Source organism: Symphalangus syndactylus, chromosome 10, assembly GCF_028878055.3.
Source record: "Symphalangus syndactylus isolate Jambi chromosome 10, NHGRI_mSymSyn1-v2.1_pri, whole genome shotgun sequence".
Classification (NCBI taxonomy): domain Eukaryota; kingdom Metazoa; phylum Chordata; class Mammalia; order Primates; family Hylobatidae; genus Symphalangus; species Symphalangus syndactylus.
Window position 1 is genome coordinate 53,286,413 of NC_072432.2, and position 12,966 is coordinate 53,299,378.

At 35.5% G+C, this 12,966-nt stretch overlaps 1 protein-coding gene across 11 annotated transcripts in view; it reads left to right on the top strand.

The window, feature by feature from the left end:
- Positions 1-12,966, top strand: part of WDFY3 (WD repeat and FYVE domain containing 3) — a 303,634-nt gene that overhangs the window by 174,557 nt on the left and 116,111 nt on the right. For all 11 annotated transcript variants that reach the window (XM_055297102.2, XM_055297104.2, XM_063611171.1 and 8 more), the window contains 5 exons: positions 1,375-1,487; positions 2,706-2,937; positions 6,480-6,580; positions 6,726-6,944; positions 11,127-11,308. In XM_055297102.2, coding sequence (XP_055153077.2) covers positions 1,375-1,487; positions 2,706-2,937; positions 6,480-6,580; positions 6,726-6,944; positions 11,127-11,308 — 847 coding nt within the window. The remainder of the gene's footprint in view (positions 1-1,374; positions 1,488-2,705; positions 2,938-6,479; positions 6,581-6,725; positions 6,945-11,126; positions 11,309-12,966) is intronic.

The window sequence follows — 12,966 nt, forward strand, 5'->3', positions numbered from 1 at the left end:
CAGGAGTTTGAAATAAGCCTGAATAACATAGTGAGACCCTGTTTCTACAAAAAAAAAAAAAAAATATATATATATATATATATATATATATATACACACGTATATATATATATACACGTATATATATATATATATATACACATATATATATATTTTTTAACTAGCATGGTGGTGTGTGCCTGTAGTCCTTGTTACTTGGGAGACTGAGGCTGAAGGATCTCTTGGGCCCAAGAGTTTGAGATTACAGTGAGCTATGATCACACCACTGCACTCCAGTCTGGGTGACAGAGCAAGAGCCTGTCTCACACACACAAAAAAATTATGGTAAATAAAAAAGTCTAAAGTATGGAAGAGAGTTAACCAGGTGAAAAAGTAAGGGCAAGAATTTTTTCCCCAACAAGAAAAACAAATACGGTGGTCCAGGATAGAGAAGGAGTACAGCATTCTTAGGCAATCAGAAGTTTTATGTATGTCTTAAGTGGAATTTATGATTGGGGGAAAGATGGGAGCAGTGAAGCTGGAGAGTACAGTAGAAATCATCTCATGTATGGTACTGAATGCTAGCTGTTTTGTGTTTTCAACTACGAGAAATGGACAGTCATGGAAGAGTCTTAAGCAATAGAGTGATACTATGTAGATTTAAGTTCTGTGAGATATTGACTATAGTGAGGAATAGATTGAGTTGGGGCAACATTGGTGTCACAGGAGGTAATTAAGACTGTTTTAGGAATAGTAAAATAATGTGGTCTGGGTGATAGCAGCAAGAATGAGAGAAAAGAGCAGATTCCATATTTTTATGAGTAGTAATAGCAGGATTTTCTGATTTTTTGAATATGGAAAGTTAAAGAAAGGAGAAGGAACAAAAACACATTTCAATGAGATGCGGAACATAAGAAATGCCCTGGGTTTGGATATAAGGTGATGAGTTTGGTTTTAGAAATATTTGAGTTGGGGTTCTTCTTAAATATTATTAACTTCTAAAAAATGAATTTATAAAAATGTGTAGCAGATATATAGCTATATGGTGATTAAATGTAAAACTAACACTGTATATGTTTCATTATACTTGCATTTTTTGTATTGTAATTAGTCTGTTGGAATTTATTAAATTCCTTTTTTGAAAATGGTTTATGAGTTATAATATTCTCAATCAAGGAATAACTGTCTAAAAAACATTTTAAAAAATATATGTCAGATATATAGCTATATGGTGATTAAATGTAAAACTAACACTATATTGTTTTATTATACTTTGCATTTTTTTGTATTGTAATTAGTCTGTTGGGATTTATTAAATTCCTTTTCTGAATATTTGGTTTATGAATTCTATAATAATCTCAATCAAGGAATAACTTTGCTTTGTCTCTTTCTTAGGGAGTTTTTACGTTTGGCAAGTCCTTTAAATTGTGGTGCCTGGGACAAAAAACTGCTAAAACAATATAGGGTCCACAAACCAAGTTCACTGAGTTATGAACCAGAAATGAGAAGTAAGCTGACTTTTGAAATTCCCTTTTTTGATTTATTTTATGAATGAAAATCATGTAGGGGCTGAATATTATTTAAAGAAGTTTGTGAAAGCAAAGAAAGAGAAGAGTTTATTATTTAAACAGAGAAACAGGCCGGGCGCAGTGGCTCACGCCTGTAATCCCAGCACTTTGGGAGGCCAAGGCGGGCGGATCACGAGGTCAGGAGATCGAGACCATGGTGAAACCCCGTCTCCATTAAAAAATACAAAAAAAATGAGCCGGGCGCGGTGGCGGGCGCCTGTAGTCCCAGCTACTCGGGAGGCTGAGGCAGGAGAATGATGTAAACCCAGGAGGCGGAGCTTGCAGTGAGCCGAGATCGCGCCACTGCACTCCAGCCTGGGCGACAGGGCAAGACTCCGTCTCAATAAATAAATAAATAAGAATTGAGTTGTGACTTCCTTTGCTAAGAGTAGGAACAAAAATAGTTCCTTTCCCAAAGAGAATATTTGAAATATCTTTATAGTTGCCTGAATATCCAGCACATTTAGGAGGAAAACAGTTTCCTATAGTCATGTAGTTTATTTTGAGAGAGGATATTTTCTTCATTACATTTGTAATGTGTCCCTGGAGAGATAATGACAATCTGTTTAGAATTTGTCTTTTTATTCTTGAAATTGTTACCCTTTTTATAAATATGGGAATCTTTAAAGTACTTTTACGATCGTGCATTTAGTTCTAATAATTGTAAGGAAATAATTAATAATGGGGAAAAAATGGGAGAACCAAGTTTCTGCCATTTATCTCTAATTTGCTTTATAATAAAGATGACCTATTTCTTTTCATTTTAATGCTCTAAAATTGTTTACTTTTCCCTCAGAGAATTACTAAATCATAGTTTTATGAAATAAAAGTATTTCCTGATTTGTAAACTATTAACTGAGATTTATAATTAAATTACATTGTATCAGTGGCTTTGATGACAATTATTTGAGATGTTTATTTTTATTTATACTCTAGTTTCCAACATTTCTGCAGTGTGCATATTGCTTTAGTAAAAAAGGAAATGCATGCTATTAAGTTTAAAAATAAATGAAGTACATTAAAACTGGATAATGATTTTGGCACTTAAGAAAATTATTGTCTATTGAAACTGAAGTGGTATTTACAAATAAGTCAGCCTTGTAAAGTTATTTTAAAATTCCATATGACATTTTCCCAAGAGATTTCCTTGACTTACAGGTAGCATGATCACATCTGTGGAAGGTCTGGGTACTGATAACGTTTTTAGCTTACATGAAGATAACCATTACCGGATAAGCAAGAGCCTGGTAAAATCTGCGGAAGGAAGTACTGTACCCCTGACCAGGGTGAAGTGTCTGGTCTCCATGACAACCCCACATGACATCAGACTTCATGGGTCATCAGTTACTCCAGCTTTTGTTGAATTTGACACGTCACTTGAAGGGTTTGGGTAAGAAATTTGCAAGGAAGCAAACCTTTATGATTTTATGCCTCATACTTGCCTTTACAAATAGATCTTTGGTTTTAAATATACTTAATTAAGATATATTTTACCATACTTAATATTTTTTAATTATTGAGTTTTTTGAGCATACTATTTTAAGATTACTACATTTAATTATTTTTGTTTGTTATACTAAATAAATTGATATGACATAGGAATCCAAAATCTTAGGCCCATGGACCAAATATGTTTTGTTAGTAACACTTTTGCAAATTTTTTTTTTTTTTTTTTTGTAAATGAAGTTTTATTGGAAAACAGCCACACTCATTTATATTTCCTATGGCTGCTTTTGTGCTAGAGTGTCAGAGTTGAGTAGTCATGATGGAGACTGCCTGGTTCACAAAGCATAAAATATTTATGATTTGGCCCTTTCCAGAAAGAGTCTGCCAACATCTAATGTAATAAATATAAATGTATAGATAATATATAAATTAAAATTAGATTGAAAACTCTTTGGGTTTTATCATCATCTATCCTTCAAATTACCTAACATAATAATTTATACATTATAAATATTCAATGACTGTCACTTCAAATGAATAAATTATTTCAAGTGGCAGAAAAGATTATAGTAACAGGAACAGCAGTAATGAATCTAAAAAATCTAAAAGAATTCATGAAGTTCAACAGCCTAAAATGACACAAATGCTAATAGATCTGATAGCTAGATCTGTTAGCTATTAGAGTTTTTTTTTTTTTTTTTTTCCTTTTGAGTCAGAGTCTTGCCCTGTCTCCCAGGCTGGAGTGCAATGGCACGATCTTGGCTCACTGCAACCTCCGCCTCCCAGGTTCAAGCATTTCTCCTGCCTTAGCCTCCCAAGTAGCTGGGATTACAGGTGCACGCCACCACGCCTGGCTGATTTTTGTATTTTTAGTAGAGATGGGGTTTTGCCACAGTGGCCAGGCTTGTCTCGAACTCCCGACCTCAAGTGATCTGCCTACCTTAGCCTCCCAACGTGCTGGGATTATAGGCGTGAGCCACTGTGCCCAGGCTTAGAGTGTTAATTCATAATTTTTATCTACGCTAGTTGTTTGTGGGATTCTTTTTTTTTTTTTTTTAATTTAGGTTTTAGGGTACATGTGCACAGTGTGCAGGTTTGTTACATATGTATCCATGTGCCGTGTTGGTTTGCTGCACCCATTAACTCGTCATTTAGCATTAGGTCTATCTCCTAATGCTGACCCTCCCCCCTCCCCCCACCCCACAACAGTCCCCGGGGTGTCATGTTCCCCTTCCTGTGTCCATGAGTTCTCATTGTTCAATTCCCACCTATGAGTGAGAACATGCAGTGTTTGGTTTTTTGTCCTTGTGATAGTTTACTGAGAATGATGTTTTCCAGTTTCATCTATGTCCCTACAAAGGACATGAATTCATCCTTTTTTATGGCTGCATAGTATTCCATGGTGTATATATGCCACATTTTCTTAATCCAGTCTATCGTTGTTGGACATTTGGGTTGGTTCCAAGTCTTTGCTATTGTGAATAGTGCCGCGATAAACATACGTGTGCATGTGTCTTTATAGCAGCATGATTTATAGTCCTTTTGGGTATATACCCAGTAATGGGATGGCTGGGTCAAATGGTATTTCTAGTTCTAGATCCCTAAGGAATCGCCACACTGACTTCTACAATGGTTGAACTAGTTTACAGTTTAACAGTGTAAAAGTGTTCCTATTTCTCCACATCCTCTCTAGCACCTGTTGTTTCCTGACTTTTTAATGATCACCATTCTAACTGGTGTGAGATGGTATCTCATTGTGGTTTTGATTTGCATTTCTCTGATGGCCAGTGATGATGAGCACTTTTTCATGTGTTTTTTTGGCTGCATAAATGTCTTCTTTTGAGAAGTGTCTGTTCATGTCCTTCGCCCACTTTTTGATGGGGTTGTTTGTTTTTTTCTTGTAAATTTGTTTGAGTTCATTGTAGATTCTGGATATTAGCCCTTTGTCAGATGAGTAGGTTGCAAAAATTTTCTCCCATTCTGTAGGTTGCCTGTTCACTCTGATGGTAGTTTCTTTTGCTGTGCAGAAGCTCTTTAGCTTAATTAGATCCCATTTGTCAATTTTGGCTTTTGTTGCCATTGCTTTTGGTGTTTTAGACATGAAGTCCTTGCCCACGCCTATGTCCTGAATGGTATTGCCTAGGCTTTCTTCTAGGGTTTTTATGGTTTTAGGTCTAACATGTAAGTCTTTAATCCATCTTGAATTAATTTTTGTATAAGGTGTAAGGAAGGGATCCAGTTTCAGCTTTCTACATATGGCTAGCCAGTTTTCCCAGCACCATTTATTAAATAAGGAATCCTTTCCCCATTTCTTGTTTTCGTCAGGTTTGTCAAAGATCAGATAGTTGTAGATATGTGGCATTATTTCTGAGGGCTCTCTTCCATTCCATTAATCTATGTCTCTGTTGTGGTACCAGTACCATGCTGTTTTGGTTACTGTAGCCTTGTAGTATAGTTTGAAGTCAGGTAGCGTGATGCCTCCAGCTTTGTTCTTTTGGCTTAGGATTGACTTGGCGATGCGGGCTCTTTTCTGGTTCCATATGAACTTTAAAGTAGTTTTTTCCAATTCTGTGAAGAAAGTCATTGGTAGCTTGATGGGGATGGCATTGAATCTGTAAATTACCTTGGTCAGTATGGCCATTTTCACGATATTGATTCTTCCAACCCATGAGCATGGAATGTTCTTCCATTTGTTTGTATCCTCTTTTATTTCATTGAGCAGTGGTTTGTAGTTCTCCTTGAAGAGGTCCTTCACATCCCTTGTAAGTTGGATTCCTAGGTATTTTATTCTCTTTGAAGCAATTGTGAATGGGAGTTCACTCATGATTTGGCTCTCTGTTTGTCTGTGATTGGTGTACAAGAATGCTTGTGATTTTTGTACATTGATTTTGTATCCTGAGACTTTGCTGAAGTTGCTAATCAGCTTAAGGAGATTTTGGGCTGAGATGATGGGGTTTTCTAGATATACAATCATGTCATCTGCAAACAGGGACAATTTGACTTCCTCTTTTCCTAATTGAATACCCTTTATTTCCTTCTCCTATTGATTGAAACCTCTGTGTTTTAAGAATATTATCATGGGTCATTATCAAACAATAGATTAAAACATGATTGGGAATAGTCAAAAGCAATCAGTGGTAACAAGAGAGTGACAGTAAGGGGCACATGGGAGTTTTCCTTCAGTGATGAAATTGTTCTAATGTCTTGATTGGGTTTATACGTTAGAGTATGTTGCCATATGCAATTTGTATCTTAATTCTTTTAAATTTAAATTAAAAATGTTATTTTGGGAGATTTTAAAATTATGTCTTTTGATACCCTTACATAATTAAAAGAAGGGAAGGGCTTTGCGAGGCATCCAGACTTATTCCATGATATTTTCTCTAGTCACCATTAAATACTGGCAGTTATTTCACTGTGTAAGTGCACAGTGTTAAGAGAAGGAGTCACTGATCTCTAATATGTATGTTGTCTTTTCTTTAATAGCTGTCTGTTTCTGCCCAGTTTGGCCCCTCATAATGCTCCTACAAATAATACCGTCACAACAGGTCTTATTGATGGGGCTGTGGTCAGTGGCATTGGTTCTGGTAAGTAATATTTTCTCTCTGCTTATGAGATTTTTTTTTCCAGTAGATTATATATAATTTAGAGTTTGTATGCTTTTGTTGGCGTCTGTTAAAAAATATAAATATTAATCAACACAAACTTTTTTTTTTTTAATTTTTACTGTAGGTGAAAGATTCTTCCCTCCTCCCTCTGGCTTAAGTTACTCTAGCTGGTTTTGTATTGAACATTTTAGTTCTCCTCCAAGTAACCACCCTGTCAGACTTCTTACTGTTGTGCGCCGAGCAAATTCTTCTGAGCAGCATTACGTGTGCCTTGCAATAGTTCTATCAGCAAAAGACCGATCTCTGATTGTTTCCACCAAAGAGGAACTCCTCCAAAATTATGGTCAGTATTTGTTATTTTTGTTTTCTTCTTTTGATTATAGAAGTATTAAAACCTCATTTTTGTATTTATTTTAAAAGTCCAGCCAATAATAACTTTTCTGCTTAAATTATTATAGCATAGAACAAGTTACATGAAACATTGAATATTGCTTACCAGTGAATTTTAAGGCACTTTCAAAAGAGACTTACAAAACACTGGAGGGAGTGAGTACCTAATAAGGACTAATCTCTACTTGCCAAGAAATCACAGCTTTTCCTAGGAAAGCAGGTTGCTTGTTTGATGTATTTTGGTAGGGATTATCATTGGCTGTGAATTCTGCTTAACTAATTAATATTCATTGAGAACCTGCCTGCCATATGTGCCACACTGTGCTAGACACAATAACATTTCAATTACCTTATCCATCACTTACCTTCAAGATGTAATACATACTACTTTATAATTCTAATTCCCTAGTTTTCTCCGACATGCCATGACTTTACAGTGCTGTGCAGTAGAACTCCAAACTCAAGGCATTCATGAAGATCCTGCTAAATGATAAATAACTTAAAATACAAATCTCAGTTTACTCAATTTTCTTTGCTCAAGAATATAAGCATTCTGTATAAATGTGTTTTTTTGGTCATCTAATTTTGTTCTTTTAACTAAGTAAAATAATATCACATATTAATTGACATGTGGTTGGTGTTCAATAAATATTAATATAATATGAATGTTAGTCTTTTAATTAGATTGTAAGGTTGTAGTATTCCTCATGGTACCTAGCACAGAACTAGGCATCAATATAGTTAGTACTTTAAAATTCTTGTTATGACACTTTATTTGCCCCTTAATAGCGTTTGGTCCTGTTGACTAATTTGTCCTAATTAAAACTATCTCCAATCTTGCATTCTAGAATACTCACTATTTCTCTGATCTTTGTTTTGCAATTTCCTTCAGTCGCTTTCTCTTCTATCTGCCCCTCAGAAGTAGTATTCTCCAGTGTTTCACCTTTGATCTTTGTACTTTACCAGCTCTTCATGGGAAAAAATCATGAACTAGTATTGCTTTAAGTCTTTTTATCTCAAGGACTGTGAAGTCAAAGTTTTTTTTTCATTTGTCTGTGTCCCAAGCTATGTCCTCATATTTCTAGCTGCATACTAGACATCTTCATTTGAACAGTATTCCAATAAGCATCTCAGATTCTAATATTTCTTCTTTATAAAACCTACATCTCCTTTAGGAGGCTGAGGTGGTGTAGGATTGGTGAAGCCCATGAGTTTGAGGTTGCAGTGAGCTGTGAAGGTGCCACGGCACTCCAGCCTAGGAGAGACACCCCGTTTCAAACAAAAACGAAAAACCTACATCTCCTTCTGTTTTCCTGTGTTGATAAATGGCACAACCACTGCCAGTTAGCCCAGCTAGAAACCTTGAGTCAACTTGAAAATACCACCCCTTCTACTAAGTCTTACTAGTAATATGCCTCCCTAATATTTCTCAAATCTTCCCTTCCTCCCTGTGCCCACTTCCATAGCACTTGTTTAATAATCTTCGTCTCTTATCTAGACATCATAGATTTTAATTTTTAATTTGTTTTTGTCTGCTTATCTTTGTAATCTAAGCTGCCCTGTCATCTAACACAGTACCTAGAATGTATTAGGCATGCAGATATTATGTAAACTTATAAATGCATGAATAGAGGAGATGAATGGCCTGAGGAAGATACGAGAAAAGTGAATAATAATGGGGAATTTGAAGACACCCTAGAATTTAATGGAAAAGTTAAGGAGTGGATCTGGAGATAAATCTCTAAACAAGGAAAATATTTTCTAACTCTTATCTCATTTTTATTACTAAATGTAATTTTCCAGGCTGCTATAGTCCATATATGATTAGAAATGATGGTAACATATGCATTAGTATTGCCAGGATTCATTCTTCCAACAGCTGTAACCCATTAAGATGCCTAGGAAATTAAAAGTTGTCATAAACCAATTGGCTCACTGAGATATCCTGACACACCACTCAGTGCTGGAAATGTCTTAGTTGAAACCTAAGTCAGAAAGTGAAACTCACAAATGTTTGTAAGTGTTGTAAACTCACAAATGTTCAATACTTGAGAAGACTTACAGTCTACGAACCAGGGAAGGTTCTTGCCATTTGTTAAATACAGATAAAAGGTAAATTAATTTTTATTTAGCTTAACAATAAAATTAAATTAATATGAAACCATTATTTCTTAGCATGGTCTGGTAACATATAGGGTAGCAAAAAGGAGCCAGATTGGAGTCAGGAAGTAATTGTAGAATGGTAGCAAATCAGAATATATTTATATACGTGGGACAAAGTTGTCTGATGAAGCAGGAAACTTGGATCAGCAAATACCTAGTCTATGCTGTAAATCATCTCCTTCTTACTACCTTTTATTATGGATAGTACAGCCACTAACTAATAATAAATAGTTGTCCTCTTGTATCGTTGAGCATAGCATATGGCAAGAATAAACTTTACATTTCTCTTGGTTCTTTTTCTAACCCATACTGTAACCAAATCAATGTCAAAAAGTTACAACACATTATTGTTGTTATACATTATTGTTATACAACAACATTATTATTGACTATAGTTGCAGTGTTGTAGAGCAAATCTCAAGCTTTTTTTTCCTCTTGCTTCACTGAAACTTCGTGGCATTTGATTAGTAACTCCCCATTTGCCCCTCCCTCGAGCCCTTGGCAACCAACATTTCATTCGTTGTTTCTCTGAATTTGGCTATTTTAAATACCTCATATAAGTGGAGTCATGCAGTAGATGTCTTTCTATGACTGACTATTTCATTTAGCATAATGTCCTTAAGCTTCATCTATGTTGTCAGATATTGCAAAATTTTCTTCTTTAAGGCTAAATATTATTCCATTGTATGTATGTACCACATTTTCTTTATCTACTCATCTGTCCAGGGGAGTACTGATAACTCTTTGAAGTCCTGATTTCAGTGATTTTAGATAAGTACCCAGATACGGTATTGCTGGATTATATGTTAGTTCTATTTTCAGTGTTTTGAGAAACGTCTGTACTGTTTTCCATAGCAGCTGCAGCATTTTACATTCCCACCAACAGTGCACAAGGGTTCCAGTTTGTCCACATTCTTGCCAACACGTGTTTTTTTTTTTTTTTTGATAATAGCCATTCTGACAGGTGTGAGGTGATATGCCATTGTGCTTATGGTTTGCATTTCCCTGATGATTAGTAACATTGAGCATTTTTCATATACCTGTCTGCCATTTATGTGCTTTCTTTGGAGAAATGTCTATTCAAGTTCTTAGCTCACTTTTAATTGATTATTAGTTTCTTTACTATTGAGTTCTGGTAGTTTCTTATGTATTTTTGACATTACTCCCTTATGAAATACATAGTTAGCAAATATTTTTCTCCCATTCCATAGATTGCCTTTTCACTCTGTTGTTTCTTTTGCTATTCAAAAGCTTTTCAGTTTAGATAGTCCCACTTGTTTATTTTTGTTTTGGGTGTCAACTAGTCTCTTTTTAGTGTTTATCATGACGTTATTGTCTCTTTATTTTTATGTATTTTTTACTTCATTAGCTAACTTTTGTTCATTGTAACTGTATGTGATTATACCTATATTTCTTGAGCAGAAGAAAGCAAAAATACATTCTAGGTTCCACTTTACTGCAGGTAAGGGTATTGCATGAATAAGGTATCTTCTGTCTGCATTATCTTTTTTTTTTATTTACTTATTTTTTTTGAGATGGAATCTCGCTCTGTCACCCAGGCTGGAGTACAGTGGTGCAATCTCAGCACTGCAAACTCTGCCTCCCAGGTTCAAGCTTTCTCCTGGCTCAGCCTCCTGAGTAGCTGGGACTACAGACGCGCGCCACCATGCCTGGCTAGTTTTTGTATTTTTAGTAGAGATGGGGTTTCACCATGTTGGCCAGGCTGGTCTCGAACTCCTGACCTCAGGTGATCCGCCCGCCTCAGCCTCCCAAAGGGCTGACATTACAGGTGTGAGCCACCGTGCCCTGCCCACATTATCATTTTTTTTCCAGAGTTGTATTATTACTCATATCAGTATGTATCATTATTTTGTTTTAATATAAAGTCAAAACATGCTGATCTAGACATGAATAATTTGAATAGGCATGGGGTTGGAAAAAAGTTTTTTATGTCATTCCCCCTTTATTTCAGTTGATGATTTTAGTGAAGAGTCCTCATTTTATGAAATTCTCCCATGCTGTGCTCGCTTTCGATGTGGAGAGCTTATCATTGAGGGACAGTGGCATCATTTGGTCCTGGTAATGAGCAAAGGCATGTTGAAAAACAGTACTGCAGCCCTCTATATTGATGGACAGCTTGTTAACACTGTAAAGGTAAGCGTATGTGCACTTGTAAATCTATCTGCTTTATAAGGTAGTAGTTTGGTGTGTGTGTGTGTGTTACAGGGATATTTTTTAAATTACTTTCTTAATTTTAAGTTGATATTCAGTACCCATTTGAATAATATGTTAGACTCATGTGGCCAATTCTTAAACCATTTTATTAGAGAAGAATAGAAATGAGGGCTTATAGGTACTAAAGAAGTTGCTGAATATGCAAGAGCTTAAGCCAGATTGCTAGGTGCTTTTTCATAAGAGGAGCCAGTTGAAGGATTCCTAAATAACGGTGAACACACTATTTTGTCACTTCATTGCTGTTGTTGTAATTTAGTCCAGAAGACTTACATTCTTTAGAGTTAGAATTGTTTTTTTTTCTTTGTTTTCATATCACCCAGATTAGTCCCTGATATTGATAGTAGGTATTCAGTTTATTGTTTCTTGAATGAATGACTACATAAACATTACTGTAAGTTGTGATAGTATTTAGAAGAGAAAAAAAGAGTTGATTATCAAGTAAAGAAACAAGTGAAACTCCCTTTTTCTGAATGAGAATAAATCCTGCCTGTTACTTTGTACAGAACTCAGTTTGCAAGCTCTGAAAATTCTTGACCTTCTAAAAGATAGTATTCATTTTATTTTATTTTATTTTATTTTTTATTTTTCCTTTTTTAAGATGGTATTTCACTCTGTCGCCCAGGCTGGAGTGCAGTGGCGCGATCTCAGCTCACCGCAACCTCCACCTCCTGGGTATGAGCAGTTCTCCTGCCTCAGCCTCCCAGATAGCTGGGACTACAGGCCGTGCCACCACACCTGGCTAATTTTCGTATTTTTAGTAGAGATGGGGTTTCACCATGTTGGCCAGGCTTGTCTCAAACTCCTGACCTCAGTTGATCCTCACGCCTTGGCTTCCCAAAATGCTGGGATTATAGGCAGGTATCCATTTTAGAGTGATCACTTGAAAGAATTAACAAAGACAAAGTTTGTCCTTGTGTGTGAATTAAAGTTTGAAAAGCACTGAAACCAGCAGTATCTTTGAATATATTTCCTTCCTTGATGATGATGATATTTTATTGTGACATTGTGTTTCAATATGATAAACCCTAAAATGCACCTTGTGGAATAGTCGTTGATTTATTTGTATACATGATTGCATTTGAAATAGGTTTGTTGATTCTCTAGTACGTTGCTCCTTCACTAATTTTAGTGTCATTAAAGATAAAAATACCCTCAGCTTCTAGAGTTGAGCAATAGGAAATTTATTATTGATTTATTTACATCATCATCATTACTGTCCCTGTCAATAGTCACAGTACTGTGAAATCAACTCTAGCTCATATGTTGGTCTTCACAACTGTGCTATTAACATCACAAAGAACTGCTGTTTAATATATAGAATAATGAATAGGATCTGAAGCTGAGATGTTATTATGACACAGCAATTAATGGAAGTGTCCTTCATCCCATTAAGCTGCTTCAGCAAGAAAAAGCAACTTAAGTTCTTTATCTCTTATACTGTACTTAATTATGTATTTGTTATAATAATTTACCCCTGTAAAACACTTTTCATCAGTAATTTTAGTTAACAGACTCAGATTGAAGGTAACATACCTAATTTCAAGACTACTTTAAATCCATAATGGAAAGCTCTCTTT